The sequence below is a fragment of the Pteropus medius genome, unplaced genomic scaffold (assembly GCF_902729225.1).
Source record: "Pteropus medius unplaced genomic scaffold, Ma_sr-lr_union100, whole genome shotgun sequence".
Classification (NCBI taxonomy): Eukaryota; Metazoa; Chordata; class Mammalia; order Chiroptera; family Pteropodidae; genus Pteropus; species Pteropus medius.
Genome location: NW_024343732.1, coordinates 4,660,137 through 4,677,425, shown reverse-complemented (window position 1 = coordinate 4,677,425; position 17,289 = coordinate 4,660,137). Strand labels below are relative to the sequence as shown.

The following is a 17,289-nucleotide window of genomic DNA, read 5'->3' as shown; positions in this document are numbered from 1 at the left end:
TATAAAGAAATCGAGGCGCAAAGAAGTTAAAAGGCTCGCCCATGTCTTAGTCAGTAGGCGACAGGGGCCAGCATTTGAATCAGACTGAAATCTTCTCGTTTCACTACCGTGTGTGCCAGAGGCACCTGAGACAGTTAAGACACGGGCAGGGCCTCTCTCAGAGGAAGTGGCCCTCCCAAGGGTCTCCACATCTCTCCCGGCTGACCAAGCCCATGCCTAGTTTCTGAATAACACCAGGGGGGGCTGTGGAGTCACAAATGCCCAGGAGGCTTATTTAAAAGGGTTTGAGCAGCAGCTGGAGTCCGGAATTCCCAGAACAGGGAATGACCACTGTGGTCCATCCTTCCACCTCTGGGCAGAACCCCCTGCCTCCCTGCTGCCAGCTGACGGGGTTCAGAGTCCTCCAGAGGCGCAGGCTTCAGTCTTCCTTTTGTGAACCCTTCTGGGTTTCTTAGGAGGAGAGATTGGCTCTCAGGGTCCTCTCGGTGGGGGATGAAGGTGGCCAGCTGAGGTGTGGTGGACACGGGGTGAGAGGACATGAAGGATTCCTCCAGAGAACCTGCTCCTCCTCCGTCCCTCCAGATGGCTGCTCTCTGGCACACGCCTGCCCCGGGATGCCTGAGGTGCCCATCAGACCAGGCCTTATCCAGGCATCTGCTGGCGTTTGCCCTAGGGTTCCTTCTAGCCTGCGTCCCTCTGGTGGAAGGAAAGATGTCTGTGTGGGTGCGCGCACACGCGCATGCACACACACACGCACGCACACACACCCACACCCTTCCTCTGTGGGCTGGATTTAGAAGATGGCCACAGTGGCCACAGAGAGAGCTCCAAAGTGAGGGACAGCTTTGGATCGCAGCTGCCACTGTCCAGTGCAGAGGCCCTGAGTTAGCTCTGTTCAGGGAGAATGAATCAGTGGCCACCAAGGGGCACCTCTGAGTTACAGGTGGAGTATTCCGCTGCGCAGGCACAGACACACAGACAGACAACACACACACATGGCCACATGCATTAATGCTTTGAACACCACACACACACACACACACACACACACACACATTCTCTGTCTCCTCTGCCCAGATACCCACACTTCCTTGCCTGTTCCTTTCCTTCCAGGCCAGCATCTTTCTTTAAATCCTGGATCAATAACAGTCCCCCGCAAGGTACTGGGAGGGGAGGTGCCTGCTCTGAGGACCCTCACAGTTTCATCTGGCTTTAGCATGTGTCTCTTCTCCATGCTAGGGAAAGAAGTGGCTATAGGGTCCCAAGGAAAGGGACGAGGAGGAACTATTCCCCAAAATGGAGGGAGGCCTTCAGGAAGCTGAGCTGAGGTGATTGGCAATAAAACAGCTTGGCCACAGCATCTGGAGAAGATTGGAACCAGATGTTCCTGGGATGGGGGAGGGGAAGGCATGGGGCTGGGAGGGGGCTGGAGCAGGAGAAGCAGGCTGGTCAGCAGAAGGCTGGGTTGGGGGCCTCGTGACTCTGGGAAAACATCTGGCCGCCCTTTCCTCCACTCCCAAGTCAGGCACTACTATTTTTGCAAACAGGAGCAGCAGATCTTTTCAGGGATTGTGGAATTAGCTCTGTGCAGGGACAGTCAAGCACAGGGTGTGACTTGGGAGGCGCCCAGAAAGGCTACCAGCAAGCCAGAAATACGTCCCCTGCTCCGCAAGCTCCTCCTTGCTGCGGGTTAAGCACTGTCCTCTCCAGCAGGAACAGTTCTGTGCTGAGTTCCTGATGCCCAATTGGAAAGTCACGTACCCAGAAGCTTCCTTTAAGCACTGGAAGAGAGTAGTCCAGCAGCTGGAAAATTGTCCAGCAGAGGGAAAGCAAAGGAGGCCCATTGGAGAGTCTCCTGCTTGCCGGGCACTGGGACAGGCTCTCTTCAAAGGTCATCTTGTTCCTTCCTTGAAACCCTGTGAAGTGTCACCATCCCATGTGTCTAGATGAAGAAACTGAGGCTCAGAGTGATGAAATGACTCGCCCAAGGACACACGGCCCTCAAATGGTAGAGCTTGTGTTCACAACCAGCTATGTTTAGGTTCGAGCTTGTGACCACTTCACGACTGAGAAGCATGGGGCATTAGCGGTAGGGGAAGGGAAACGGAGAGAAAAAGGAGTGGTGGGCAATGCAGGGCATCACCTTCCCTTCTACAGTAGAGCCAACAGTGGGCCCTGGAGGCCCCGCCGCTGCTGAGGGCCCCAGCAGCATCAGTGGCCCGGATCTCCGCCCTCTGGCTGCCTGGAGACTGGACACTGCATTTTCTCCCTGGCTCTGGCAGGAAGGGCTGCTGGGGAAAGGTGACACACAGGCTTGGGGAACAGAGGCCCAGGCAGGGACGTCTGGGCAACATCACAGGATGAAGCATGGCAGAGCCAGGTCTCCTGACTGCCAGGCTGGTGCTGTCATCCTGAACTCCCAGGGCTAGAGAGGTGTTCCTGGAGCGGGGAGACGCAAGCTCCAGGGTACATGGTTGCCTCAACCTGGTTGTCGCCACCTGGTTACTGGGGTTAGGGGTGCAGTCCATTCTGGCTCTTTCACTGCCGGCCATGCACTCAGGCTCCAGGGGGCCCTCAGGGGCTTAGAGACAGTTGAAGGAGCTTACCTGAGTTGACGGGTGGCTGCACTAGAATTGCTTTAGTCTAGAACCTGAAGCAGCCAGAAGGTGGTGAGGTGGGTTGGCCCTGAGAACGCATCAGGTTCTGGAGTATGTATCTATGGCCTGCATCCAGATCCTAAGCAGTCTTCAACACCCAGTGGCAGCCTCTGAAAATGGGCCCAGGGAATACTGGGAGGTGCCATCATCTGGGGTCCCTAAATCATTGAGGGATCCAAGTCTATGGTGGCGATGGCCTTGGGAAAGGTGCCCGGGCGGCTGCATGGGGCCATCCTGAGCTGCCTCTGGCTGTGGCGTTTGTTTATAGAGGCCTTGTTTGGGGTGAAGGACGGGTAGTCTCTATGGGCTGGAGCCCCACAGTCTCCACTAGGTTATGATGCCAGCTCCTTCTGGATATGTGGCATATGAGCTGGGAATGTGGTCTTCTCAGCTTCAGAGGAACCTGGAGGGCTGGCAAGGAGGGCTGTGCCCACTGACTACAAAGCTGGCTGTGGAGGAGCTGACGCCAGGCTGGTTGGCAAAGTGTCTGGGTGAGACGCCCAGGCGGCTCCAGTGGTTTAGGGGCCTCGTCATTCTCCTCGTGGCCCTCCAGGCTGTCCTGAGCATCCTACTCAGAGGAGGTGGAGGCAGGGAGGGGTGGCTGTGACCTCTCAGCTTGTGACCTCACTGGAGCAATAAGCAGTAACCCCCTCCAGCCATCACCCACTCCCTTACAGGGCTTCGTGGCCTCACCTGCGGTCAGGACTGGACGACAGGGCTGCAGCCTGACCATGGGAGCAGGCTGGCTTCCTGGAAGGAGCGGGGTCCTTCACGTACATTGGGTACTAGCAATGTGTCTGGTTTCCACTACTGCTTTCTGCTTAAAGGGCCAATGTGGGGCACATGATGCCATAGTGATCCCTGGGGGTGGGTCTCCCCACAGAGTCCCACCACATCTGGCACAGCACTTGCCCCTGCTATAGGGAGCAGTTTGGGGCCAGTAAAAGACCTACAGTCCTACTGAAGGCTCGTGGGTTGCCCCAGGGCTTGGAGCAAGCTGCCCGTTCTCTCCAGAATCTAAGAGTGGCTAAACCAGGTATCAGAACCTGGGTTCTCTCTTGCCTTTCTTTCCCTGTGAGATACATGTAGAGAAAGAGGAGAGAGAAGCTCCTCTGAAGGGAAAGAGCAGGGAGGTGGTTTCTCTCCTCTTGGCCTCTGGGAGACCGGTCTGAACCTCCCTGGCTGGCTGGGAGGGAAGGGGCAATGGCGAGAAGGAGGAAGCCAGACAAGAGACAGCCTTGGGTCGCCTTGGGAGAGGGGGCTGGAGCTGGAATGTTTGCTCAGTGTCTGGCTCTTGTCTCCATGAGAAGAGAAGGACCCACAGGGGCCAGACTCCGTGGCTGACCTTCAGGAAGGCAGGCACTGGGGCCAGCTAGTGGGTCTGCTCGGGCTGATGCCAGTGTTCTGGCTTCTGATGAGCTCCCATAGCCAGACACCCTCACAGCCCACCCTTCCTCAAACACAGAGGCAAAAAACCTAGCTGGATACCGGATGGACAGACACACAACTATCCCTTCTTGCATACCTCCTCCCTCCCCACCAAACAGCCTTTTACAGAATGTTCCACCCCTCCCATTGTGAGGGAGGGTTATGTGCAGTGTGTGTACCCGGGGTGCCTACAGGCTGGTGTGTGAGGCGGCTGTGTTTATGTGTGCCCGAGTGTGAAATCACACCCTCAGGGGTCCTGAAATAGAAAAGAGGAAGGGCAGCCAGTAAGGCCAGGTGTCCTGGCCGGGGGCCACTCCAGACACAGCGAGCCTGCACATCTGGAACGAGACTCCCCCGCCCGCTCCCACCACGTCCCAGACAGCATCTGGCACAGGATACCGGCTGTAACACTTTCGGTTTATTGGCTGGGATGCCCTGGTGTGGCTGACCAGCCACTGGGCCTGAGAGAAGCCCTGTCTTGCTCCCCACCCCTCCCCTTCACCCACCCCCCACTATGGCTCCTGTGGGACACGTACAGAAACTCACGCCCCAGGAAACTGCGGGAAGTGGGGGTTTAAAATAAAACCAAACGAGGCTGGGGAAGGGCTGGGACATGTATATTACAATGAGGATACGCACCGGCTATACACAATCCAGCGCGTAGAGATGGGCAGGGAAGGTGGGCGGGTCCAGCTGACAGACCCTCTCCCCACCGGCCGGCCCCCACGGAAGAATGGCCACTTCAAGTGTCTCAGTGAACGCTCTGGTTTCCTGGCCCTGGCCCCTCACTCTGGTGGGGGCGGGGGAGGAAGGGGTCTGGGGAAGTGGCTCATGAAGTAGTCCAAGTCCCCGCCTCCTGAGGACAGCCTCACCTGGACCATCGGCCCTGCAGGTCCTGGAGCCTCGGGGGCAGGGATGGGATGCCCACCTTCTGTGCGCCCCCACTGTCTGGTCCAGGTGACCAAGGGCAGCAGGCCTTGTGTCCCTGCCGACGTGCGAGGGCAGTGGTCACTTCCTGCTGTGCAGCGTGTCTTGAAACTTGGTGCTGGTGTAGCGCAGGTGGAAGCCTTTTTTGGTGATGGTGTCGTCGGAGTGGAATCTCACCAGGACAGAGTCTCCTGCCGAGTACACCTCCTCCGGGGGCTGACAGAGCAAAGGCCTGTGCGTGAGGCTGAGGACAGGAGCCAGGGCTGCTATTTTCCCTCCCCAAAGTCCCCAGCTCTAAGGAAGGTGGCAGCTCCGACTTTCACCAGATCCTGCAGCCCCTGGAAGCAGGAGGAAGACCCTTTTAAGGGGAGTTTAATGGGGAACCCAGAGGAGGACAGAAAGCAGGGGGCAGAGGAGCTTGTCTTAAGTCCAGAGTCGGACTGCCATTCTCAACCCAGCTCTGCTACTAACTAGTTAGTTGCGAAGTTTAGGCAAGGCACTGTCTCTTTGGGTTTTGCTTCCTTCAAGTGCAAACAGGACCAAATGCTACCTGCTCTTCATGCCTAGAAGGGCTAGGGGTCGGGGCACATGAGTGGATGGTTGTGAAGAATTCTGCAAAGGGAGCAGGTTCTCTGAGAGGCTACCTTATCGGTGTCCCAGCTGTTTCTTGAAGACCGGATGGCTAGGTCCCCCAGACCCGGACTCGGCTGCCTCCCTCCTAACTGCCCCTGGTTCTGGCCATCGTCAGCTCCAGGTGACACCCCTTCCCAGGCTCCTGCAAGTCTCTCCTCACCTCTGCATGCAGGCCCTCAGAGTGAGAGCCACCCACAGAGCACTAGCACACAGATGCCCTGGCCCTCAGGATGTAGAAAGGATCGTTTTTGAGAACCTTGGGGACATTTGCAGCAACCACGCCAGGAAGCCCTGACGGGATTGGGTTCCTTCCCCGGGTCCCAGCCTGGTGGAAATCTCTGGAAAAAGCTACCTGAGACACCCAAATGTGCCAGATCAAGAGTTACATAGGGTAAAGTGGGGGAGAGGACAACAGCTTGGTACCCAGGGGACTCCAGAGCCACTGAGTCAGACAGGCAAGGAGGCTGTGTGCTCCGCTCCCTGCCCCACCTCCCCACCTCTCACCCTGCCTAGTTCTTGCTACTCAACAGAGAGAGGCTGGAGCTCTGCTCCTAAGGGGAGGTTTGCCACAACGCTGGCTCCAGCAGCTGATGCAGCTCTGGAAAGTTTCGCCCTTCCTGGGGCACGCGGGCTGCCTGGAGCACAGCAGTGAGAGGTGGGGACCACTGAAGTGACGGGAGGAAGGTGTGTCTGGGTGTGTGCATGAGTGTGAGTGCCTGCGTGTGTGTGTGTGTGTGTGTGTGTGTGTGTGTGTGTGGAATGGAATGGGAAGAAGACAGTGTTCTCTGGAGGACAAAATTCAAAAAACAAAAACAAAAGAAGCCACAAGCTGTGACTGGGAGGAAAATAGATCCACCTTTGTGGTTTTCCTGTGGCCTTAGTTAAAACCCCGTCAAGCACACTGCATGTGTGGCATCTGCTTGGACAGCAGCACCAATGGCTTTGGGACCACTGGCCTCTCCGGGAGAGGAGAAGCTGGCCGTGGAAGAGATCAGGGTGTTTTTACAGCTCGGCCAAAATGGTTGGTTAGTGGGGCTCAGCTCAGGCCCAGCCCTGGCTATGGCCCCAAGCTCTGACCCCAATCCGAGTCCCAGTGAGCTAGCTGCCTTGAGACTGGGACAAGGGAACGGGGGGCGGGGGCGGGGGGAGCCGAGAGAACTCCATCCTCCACCTTCCTCCCTGGATGCAAGCTGCCCTGGAGGCTCAACCAAAGCAGTGTTGAGCAGGCTTGGGTGAGGGCAGGGCCTGTCTTGGAGGCTGCAGGAATCTCTGTGTTGCCCCAAAAGGACTGGGTTGACTGGGCGGGGACAGCCCAGGGCGGGGACAGCCCAGGGCAGGGCAGGGCAGGCCGCTGCCAGCAGCCACCCAGCAGGCTGGGTCTCCCGGCTCCAGTCGAGGGCCAGCGCCCCAAGCCTGCAGGGGCACGGGCTGGCACCAGGTCCGTGGGTTGGGGAGTCTGCGGGGCCTCACCCCTGAGCCGCAGTAGCGCCCCAGCCTGGGGGCTGTGCTGTCATAGCCATCGAAGAGCTCCATGTAGTCGTAGCCACAGTCGGTCTCCTCTTCCACCTCGAAGGTCTGGAATACGAGCTCCACGCCGTAGCCTTCCTCCGCGACGATGACCCACTCGCAGTCCACCCCCCCGGGGTAGTTGTTGTCACCAAACTGGGCGTGGGAGTAAAGATCCTTGGACTTCACCTCAGCCCGCACCTGGCCTCCACACTCTGCAGGGACAAGAGGGCCCATCACTCCCTGAGTGTGGCCACCGGCAGGCGCCGCACCTCACCACGCTGGCTCTACTGGCTGGAGGCCCTGGGAGAGGCCACGTGGCTGGCGAGAGCTGGGCTTGGACCTGGCCCAGGATCTGGCCCAGAACACGTGACTGCTGCTCTGCCTCTGGTTGGGGCCCACGGAGGCCGGGAACACACACAGGGCAGGGGCAGCTCAGCGGAGGCTGAGGACGGCAGGCTTGTTGAAAGAGGACATTGCTAGTTTGCTCCAGCCGATGGCTGTCATGGATGCATGTGGGCTCTGCGCTGCTGGAGCCTCCATTCTTAGGAAAGAGGGCGTACATCTAGATTTTACACAAAAACTCCTGATTTTTAAATGCTGGCTCACATTTTTTTAAAAACAAAGCATGGGCCAAACACAGCAGGTCTGAGGGCCGGATGGAGTTCCAGCCTCCATTCTGTGACCTTGTGCTGGGAGGAGAAAAAAAAGCATGCGGGGCAGGGCCAACAGCAGCCACCCTCCTGGGGACACCATCGGCCTCTAGGACACCTGGTACTCACCTCTCCCTGGAAGGGTCAGTGGCGGGGCTTAGGGCAGGGGCTGAGTTGAAGGTGGGGAGGGTAAGCTCATCAGCCCTAGGGACTCCCCAGCAGGTGGCTGAAGACCTACCTACAAGGAGCCTAGGAAGCCCGGTCTGACACTCTGTCTGACATTACAGGCCTCCCAGAACTTTCCTCCAGCCTTTCTCTGCCCGTTCCCAATTCGATCCTGGCCTCATGCCTCTATTGCTCTGGCTAAACCAAGTGACTTCTGGTCACCTGTATACACCCAGAGCTATCCTAGGGCTATGACTGTCCTCGGGCTCCTCCCCCTGCTGGAATGACCCCACCAGTCACACCCAGAGCTCTGCCCTTATCACGTTTGTCTCCTGAAGTAATTATCTGTGTGAGTCCTGTCTCATTCCTGGACACTGAGTTCCCAGGGTGGGAGCGATGAAGGGCTCAGGCCTGATGCATTCCCTTGGGCTCCGAGGGCCTTCTTGAATAGGGCCGGAGCTCCATAAATGGTTGTTAAATAAGGAACGAATGAACGCAGAGTAAGCTGCTCGAGGACTAAGATGTTCGTCTGCTTTGTTCATTGTGTGACCCGCGCTTAAAAGGCTGCCTCATACATGTTACCTATTAGTAAATACGTATAGAATGAATGAACCCGTAAATTTGGGGGTTTGGAATGTGGGTGGACAGCTGCACACTCAAGTGTCCTAGCACTGGGGACTCTGAAGATCCCCTCCCCATCCCTGGGTTCCCTACCCCCTGTTGTCACTGCCCCCTGGAGGGCCCCCTTCACAGTCCTTAATTAGGACCTTGCCTTCCTCAACCAGGGAGCTCCCCCTCTGCTCCCTTGGCCTCGCCCTCGGCACATGCTGTCTCTCCAGCCAGGCTGCAGGCTCCACTGGCCTGCGGCGTCCCAAGCTCTCTGTGACCCCCCACGGCGCCAGGGCCTGCCTGTGACACTGGGATCGGCAGATGCCTCCAGAACAAACGGTGGCATGAGAGCCCGGCAGCCCAGCGGCCTGGCCGGCGGTGGCCTCACCTGTGGAGTGGGAAGCCTGGAAGCCCTTCTTCTGGACAGAGTTGTCAGAGAAGAAGCGCAGGAACATGCGGCTGCCTGTGGCCACGACGGGCTCCGGTTTCTTGCTCCCGCAGAAGCGGCCCAGGATGGGGGCCTTGGCGTCACGCCCGTCATACACCTCCAGGTGGTCATAGGCGCACTCGGGCTGGGACTCGATGTCTATCTCAAGTAAGGTCTGGGGGACACGGGGCAGGAGGGCAAGTTAGGAATGTGTCTGGGGTGGGCAGCAGGTGGCCCCAGCCCCAGGCCTCCAGACTGCAGCTCATAGGTTCCCGGGGGAGTGGCCACTGCTGGTGAATGGCAGTGAGGCAAGACCCGGGAATGGGGAGGTGGCAAGGACACCCCCAGTGTACACCGGAGAAGGGCCTCTGTCCAGACCAGACTGGGGTTCGCACAGGATGGCAGCCCTGTGGGCTGGGCCAGGCCATCAGCCTATAGCCGACACTGCTCTGGGCAGAGCATCTGAGTGACCCAGGGCTTCGGAGTTGACAGGAAATAGGTGATGGCCACATGGGGGACTAGGGCGCCCACGTAGGCTGGTGAGTGGGCGCCTTACCAGCTTGACCCGGTGCCCAGGGGTACTTGAGATAGCCCAGGTACACTCCTTCTTGCTGGGATATTTGTCAGGCCAGTTGGGGCTGGTGATGGTGCCACTGGTGGATGTCACCTTGTGGTCACAGCCGGCTGTGGGAGGTGAGCGAGAGGAAGGGGATCAGCAGGGACCCCAATGTTCCACTGCCTCCTATGCAGAAGAGAAGAAAGTCCCTCCTTCCTGTCCACTTCACTTCTTCTCTCTTTTGTCCCCCATGTAAAAACTGACTGAACTTACATTAGTTGCTCACACCCGGGGAAACAGCTGGTTGTTTCCAAGAGCGGCCCCACCTGGCAGCATCCATAGAGCCACGCTCACAGGTGCCCCAGTGTAGACCTCTGGACCGTTGACGTCATTTGTCCACACCACCTCCGCCCTCCGCGATGCTGTCATTGTCTGATCTCCTGCCACAGCTCCATGTTCACAGAAGACTTTGGCACCCGACTCAGTTATCTCCGCCCCACTCCTGCTGCCCTCCTCGGTGATGTCAACAAACACGCGGACGGTCCACCCTCCATGCCGGCCTCTCAGCCTCTGACCTCAGCTCTACCGGTTCTTATCTCCCTCCTGTTGAAGCACCCTTGCTCATGACCTCACCCCAGGCCGTGCCATCACCCGAGGTTGGTGGGTGTCAGCCCCTCTCCATGGCCGCCTCCCGTCCTTCCAGAGCACTCAGGCCCTGGCTTTCCCAACAGCGCTTTCTCAACTTTAGAGAGAGCTCCAAGGCCCCGATCCTTCCAGTTTCTCTCAGTGTTCCCTCCCTGATTGACTTAACTTGCTTCCCTATCCAGCTGGACTACGTGGCCGACCGGCCTGACTGCTCATCAGCACGCCACGCTTCCGCTGGGCCATCCTGGAAAACCCTGTCCGTAGTTGCCAATCGCGGTGGGCCCCAAACCACTTGACACTCTTGGATTTGTCTTTCGCCAGCTCCATCTCTCGCCTCCTCAGCAGTGGCTCCACACCTTCACCCTCTCACCTCCCAGCAGACCACCTCCCCTCCTGCCTCCCTGAGGAAATCAGGGCCTCAGATGTGAAGGGTCTCCACTGCCAGACCCGACCCGCCAGCTCTCTTTCCCTGCCTCCACCGTCTCTCCTTCCCTGTCTCAGAGAAGGCGCCCCTCCTCTCTGGCTGGAATGGATTCTCTTTCTGTGAGCTGGAGCTCATCGCTGCCCACCATCTGCAGAACCGTGTACCACAAATTGCCCACTCTCACCCTCTGCCAGCTCTGCCAGCCTGAGCCTTCCTGAGCCGTGCGCTTCCTAAACCAGCTCTCCCCCCGCCCTGTATTCCCCTCCAGCTGCCACCCAGCCTCTCTCCTATTCTTCTCAGCCAAGCTCCAGGAAAACTTTCTATCACCACATCCTCACTACTTATGGCTCCTTGATCCGCTGCCAGCCATCTGCTTTCTGCCTCTGAAAAGTGTGGCCTCCCAAAGAAATTTAAAAGCTGGTACTCATTATTCCTTATTATCATCCAGTCTAGGTCCCTCTAGGAAAAGTGGGCAGCCAGTGCACTGCAGGGCTGGGGCGAAGAAAGGGATGGGTGGGGTGCAGGCCGTACAGCTGTACCTATAGGGTGAGGGCACGGGGTGAGTGCACAGCCCCGAGGACCAGGAGAGAAGTGGTGCTGTCAAAGGCTGTCCAGTGGCCCTAGTGGAGGCAGGTGGAGGCGGGTGGATCTCCTGGCCCTCCCTGTGTGAGCTACGAGCTGTTTCATTGCCCCTCTGCAGGACCCTGTGTTTACACACGCAGCCCTCCTCCATTCCTACCTTGGTCTTCCATGACCTCTACTTTTTCTTGCACACCCACTTCTCTCCCCAGCTGGACTGCAGTCTCCTTGGGAGCAGGGGGCCTCCCTCCTTTCTTGAATCCCCTACAGAACCTGGCACAGCACTGTACCTCCTCAGGGGTTTAGGAAATACTGGCTGATTTGTAATCAGCCTGTCCCTTGAGTAAGATACCACGAGCGCTTCTACGGGCCATCTTCCCAAGAAGTTTAAACCCTCTCTTGCTATCTCTCATTGATGTTGACGCTGAGGGTTCTTTGGCAAAACCCTCTTTTTCACAGAGGGGACAGAGATAAAATGAAGTGTAGACAACATCAGAATAAGGTCCCCTCTAACTAAAAGACGTGGGGGCTCCACGAGTTAGGAACTCTATTTGGGGAGCCTGAGGTGACCAGGTTGGAAGCCCCTGAGTGTTGGGTCACTGTCGAGTGCTTCAATTCTGTTTATTCTGGCCAGCAGTTTGATTACACCTGGGTTGTCTACCTGATAATGGTAGGACAATACATGTGTCAGCCACTGTGCTAAATGCTCGAAGCATGATCTACGAGGCTTAGTACCCTGCAAAGCAGGTACCATTTTTTATCATCTCATAGGTGAGGAAACTGAAGCTCAAAGAGGTGAAGTGACTCACCCAAAGTCACACAGAGATTCAGTGGCAGAGAGTCTGCATTGTGCTGGGGGGCCAGTTTGTCCCCAGCAGGCAGGGACCGCAACGGAATTAACGCCTTGGAATAGGCCAGTGTCGTTTCATGTCCAAAAGGTACCAGATGAGGTCGGGGATGACATGAGGGCTGTTTTCAAATATCTGCAGGGCTTCAGTGTCTGGGAGGCAGCGGCCCTTTTGAGTGTCCCCAGGATAAGCAGTGTGACCAAAAACAGTGACATGCACGATTGTGCTTGTGATGAGCTGCTTGGGCCCCTTTGTAGCCCCATGCCCCGACTAGGTGGGTGATATTACCATCTACATGTCACACAGGAGCAAACCAAGGTGCAGAGAGAAGTCAGTTGTCCGAGGGTGCACAGCTTGCTGAGTGGCAAGGCTGAGCCAGGCAGCCTGGCTCCAGAGTCTGTGCTCCTAACTGCTATCCAGTCTTGCCTCTCAGCCAGAGGGAGGTTTCAAAGAGAGGGACTTGGACATGGATTTGAGGAAGCACCGACCACCAGAACAGCCTAAAAATGGAGACTGGGGGCAGCTGTGAGCTCCTCCTCTCTTGACACGCAGGAGAGACCAGAAGTACATGTGGCTCGGATGGTGCTAGGACTAGGGGGATCTATGCACCCGGCAGGAAGTGAAGTCGGGTGACCCCAGAGGTCACTCAGCTCGAGTATCAACTGAGCCCAATGAGATGGCGCCTCCGAACTCCCATTCCCCAGCCTTAGGTCCCACAGGTCCACACGCCGCAGGCAGTGCTAGGTGCCCAGCAGGCTCTGGACCCCGACACTGGCATCGCTTACCTTCCTTGCAGTCATGCTTATTGTCATGGAGGACAAAGCCGCTGCGACACTGACACTCGTAGCTGCCGAAGGTGTTGACGCAGTCTTGCTGGCAGCCGCCATTATCCTTGGAGCACTCGTCCTTGTCTGCAGGGGAGCAAACAAGGGCAGATGCCGGGTCTGCACAGGGCTAAGGTCCGGGCGGTCACCCCAGGGGAAGTGGGAGGCCTGGCTGGGCTTCCTCCCCCCCGGGGGCTGGGCGGGGAGTGAGAGGCCGATGGGCTCCGGCACTGCGTCGAGAGCGGAGCCAGCCGAGTGGGGCCCCGCTGTGCGGAGAGAAAGGAGGAGGGGGGCGGAGGGAGGCCTAGGTCTGGAGCTGACCGGCATGGGAACCCTCTACCATTACCTGCTTACTGGACAGACGGACAAGTGGAAAAACAGACACATGGACAAGCAGACTGCAAGAGAAAGGAGCAGGACGCAGGGGTCCCTCTTTTACTTCACAACAGGAAATGTCACAGACACCATCAAAATGGGAGGGAGCGGGGCAGGGAAGACCCCCTGTCCACACGAGGGGGACAGTGGGGAGGCAAAGAGCACCAGTTCTGTCCGGCCAGAGGGAGGCAGGCCGGAGTGGCAGAGCGGAGGTGGGGCTGGGCGGCACCGAAGCCCCCATCCCATTCTGTCCAAGGTGAGGTTCCTGAGTGTAACAAAGGGTCCGGGAGGCCTGGCAGGCCTCACTGGGGGGTCCGGTTTCTTTTCTGTACTCGGAATTTGAGCTGGTGGGGTCGTCCCCGAGGGGGCTGCAGAGCCGGCCTCTTTTCTGAAACGAGAGAGAGAAGGAGAAAAGGGACCGAGGGGTGGGGGCGGAGGGCAGGGGCCAGACGGGGACGGCAGTGAAAACCAGACCCAGGGCCTTGGCGGCAGCTCCACGGGGCAGAGCGGGAAGGCAGCAGGGACCACATGCAGGACAGCCATGTCCGGTGCAGCCAGGTCACAGAGGGGTGGCAGGCGGTGGGAGCACAGCGACAGGGGATGGGCGGATGAGGAGAAAGCCTGTGGCAGGGAGCAGGCCTACAGGGGTGGGCATGAGGTCTGCACCCCGGGGGACAGAAACGGTCTCCGGCAGAGGGGAGCAACAGTCCGCGGAGAGAGCGAGCTCGGCTGTCTCATTCTGGCTGCTGCGGCTACGGAGTATGTGAGACACACACCGCTCACGCCAACGCACCCACAGACACGGGAGCCCCTCACGGATGTGCTGTCGTCCCAACATGGCGGCACAGACACTGCTCACAGATTCACACATACGTGTGCACAGGATACACAAACCCCCTCACACACAGATACACGGGCAGACACGGATAACACATGCACACTCATTAGTAACCATCCCCCCATCTGCGTACACATGCAACCAAGAGAAACACACTCAAATGTGCTTTCGCCTATGGCTGCTCACGTTCCGGCGGACCCGCTCATGTACTCTCCCGCGAACACACACACGTGTGCACTGATACAAACACATGGTCACAGAGGCACGTGTATGTCACACCCACATATTCGCCAGTCTGTCTGTGGTCACTCTGGGGACCATGTGCCTGGCACAAAGGCAGGCGTTCAGGGAAGGCATGTAGATTGAATAGACACCCAGAACTCCAGAGATGAACTGTGAGGTAGAAAGATGCCTGCTAGCATTCAAACATCTAGGTGGGGTCTGTGACGAGGGGAGCCCTGTTCCTGGTCTCCGTCAGGAGAGGGGCCTGAGGGCTAGAGCACTGGCTCCCAGAAGGCCCTGCTTCTCCAGTCCGTTCTCAGGGAGGCCAGACCCCTTGTGGTCTGCAGCACAGGGCCAAGGGGTGGAGTTCCCAAGTCCCACTGCAGGGCTCCTCCTCAGTCAGAGCATCACAGGGACCCTGGTTGAGGGCCTGTGGAACTGCCTGTGCACTAGCCCTGCAGGAAAGTGAGAGTGAGGGGCACCCTATGACCATCCTGGGGTGTCCCCTAGGAACTCGCCAGTAACTATGCTGGCCGCTCATGGACTGAGCAAAGATTTCCCTGAAATGTCTTCCTTGTACTTACACCCCAAATACCAAGTCCAGGGTCTGGTACATAGTGGGGTTGAGAAATACTTGCCCGATGAATGAGTGAGTGGGTAAATGAATGGAGGAATGAATGAATGAGAGAAAAGTGAGTCCTTGAGGAAGGCCTGCTTTAGCGTCCCAGGACAGGGCCTTGACATGGTGGGGCCCAGACACCATGGGTGGGGGTGGGGTGGGCAGCCTCCCCTCGGAGCCAGGGGGCAGGTTGCAGGAGGGGCGGGAGCAGGGAGTGGGGTGGACACGAGCCCAGACAAGGAGATGGCACTCACCCTCCAGTGCCAAATGCCCCGGAAGGTGGCTGGGGTCAGACTGAAGGTCTTCAGGCTCTTTCTTCTCCTTCTTGGCTTATAGTCTCCTGGCTCGGTGTCCCAAAAGTCCAAAGAGCCCCCTCCTGGGGGGCCAGAGTCAGATGCCCCATGCCCTGAGGCCTGGACCTTGATGCCCACTGGTGAGGGTCTTCTGCAGGTCTCTTGTGCGACAGGGCAATGTGCGTGTGTGCGCGAGGGTGTGCACGTGTGTGTGCGCATCTTTGTGCAGGGCTGAGGGTGGGGTGGGCACAGTGCCACGTCAGGGCAGGGCAGTAATCACAGGTGGAGAGCCCTGGGAGTTAGGCCTGACAGGTGTGGTTTCAATCCCCGTCCCCCTCCAAGACTGGAGAAACAGAAGGGCAGGAAGAGAGGAGAGTAAGCAGGTAATGGTTTCCCTGGGGCCGAGCCCACACCTAAGCAGGTGTTAAGTCCCCTCAGCCCTCTGGGGGGTGCCTCATAGGAGTTTCAGGTGGGCACAGGAAGGAAAAGGGGTTTGGACTGCAAGGGGAGGGTCTCAGCAAGCAGAGGTCAGGGGCTGTGGGCACTTTAAGCAGAGCAGGGTGTTTGGCAATGCCAAGCAGGGAACCAGTACACAGGGGCAGTGCACGGCATCCAGGTGGGGTTGGCAGGGGTGTAAGGGGCTGGAGGATGCAGGACCTTGGGCAAAGTTGGCGAGAAGGAAGGCAGCATGGATGGGCCGTGGGCCTCCTGCCTTCCTGCTGCCCCGTGCCCAGCCCACCAGGCTTGCTGGGGATGAGGATTCCTGGGCTGCCCCCACGAAGCCCTTCCACTCTCCCACACTCGGGGCCATGAAGCTCCGGCCCTGTGTTGCCTGTGTCCCGAGTCCTACTGCTTCGGGAAGACTACCAGCTGCCTCACAGCTTAGCCCCAGGGGCAAAGACACGGGGAATGAATAAAGCAGGACAAAGGTCTCCCGGAAGCACTGGAAGTCAAGCTCAGAGAGGCTGGGCAGGGTGGGGCTGACTACCGTCTATGCCACCCAAAGATGGGGCCGTCAAAGGGATCTGACCTCAAGCTTCACATGTGGAAGCTCTCGATAAACTAAATGATACATAAATAAGTAAATACAACCATAATAATAAATAAAATAAATAGATAAAAATTTTTAAATGAATAATAAAGTAATATACAATAAAGTAAATGCTGGACCCAAGAAGGCTTTAGTGTTGGAGGGAGAGTTCTCCGCATGAACTCTCTTGGCGCCTGCAGAATCTGATTAGAGATCTGGCCCACACAGTCCAAAACAAACACCCTCCTGCTCTCCGCATTCACCTCATGTCCCCAGGCCATGCTTAACTGCCTGCCCCCAAGGCCTGCCCTCTCTCAGGCTCCTGACACCTGGACTGCCTTCTCCCTTCATTTCTGCATGTCTGAATCCTGCCTGTGTCCCGCCTATGTACTGCCAGACATCAGGCCGGCTGCTGTAAAGCCCTGAGGGCTCAGGAATAATGGGGTTCAGGATGGAGGGACTGGCCTGGTGGTGGAGGGCTAGTGGGGGAGCAGGGGACAGACCTTGCTTCGGGCACCAGGCGGGGCTGGGAGTGCAGGGTGCAGCGGCGGGAAGCAGGGAGGCGGGTTGGGGAGTCAAGGTTACCTGAGAAGAAGTGGGCCTTGAAGCCCTTCTTGGAGACTGTGTTGTCGGACTTGAACTCCACCCGCATGTTGTTGTACTGGGAGGTGATGACCTCGGGCTTCTCAGAGCCACAGAACTTGCCGTGCAGCTTGGAGTCGGCTGTGAGTCCGCTGCGCACCTCCACGAAGTCGTACTTGCACACCTGCAGGGCAGCACAGCTCCAGGCCCACCTCCTCCAGGAAGCCTCTCCTGACCACCCCCACTCAGCAGGCTTCCTGTTCTGTGAGTCCTTTCACCTTAGGTTACCTGCTTTACTGAATCTGACAGCTCAAAACAGTGCCACCGTACTGTCATCAGATGGATCCTCTGGTATTCCCCACACAAGTCCCAGACTTGCCTCCCTCCGTAGGCTTCCTGACACCACATCCTTTATTTCCACATGCCGCATGCTCCCTGGTCTTCAAGAC

At 57.9% G+C, this 17,289-nt stretch overlaps 1 protein-coding gene across 6 annotated transcripts in view; it reads right to left on the bottom strand.

Moving 5' to 3' along the window:
* Window positions 1-4,681: 4,681 nt before the first annotated feature.
* BMP1 (bone morphogenetic protein 1) overlaps window positions 4,682-17,289 on the bottom strand; it is a 38,140-nt gene continuing 25,532 nt past the window's right edge. For 3 of the 6 annotated variants that reach the window (XM_039868049.1, XM_039868048.1, XM_039868050.1), the window contains 6 exons: window positions 16,844-17,024; window positions 12,843-12,968; window positions 9,562-9,689; window positions 8,967-9,180; window positions 7,116-7,366; window positions 4,682-5,228 (listed from right to left, as the gene is read on the bottom strand). In XM_039868049.1, coding sequence (XP_039723983.1) covers window positions 5,094-5,228; window positions 7,116-7,366; window positions 8,967-9,180; window positions 9,562-9,689; window positions 12,843-12,968; window positions 16,844-17,024 — 1,035 coding nt within the window. In that variant the 3' untranslated portion in view covers window positions 4,682-5,093. Of the gene's footprint in view, window positions 5,229-7,115; window positions 7,367-8,966; window positions 9,181-9,561; window positions 9,690-12,842; window positions 12,969-13,227; window positions 13,645-15,189; window positions 15,312-16,843; window positions 17,025-17,289 lie in introns of those variants that run through there. The other 3 variants (XR_005653929.1, XR_005653930.1, XM_039868051.1) reach the window with 3 other exon arrangements.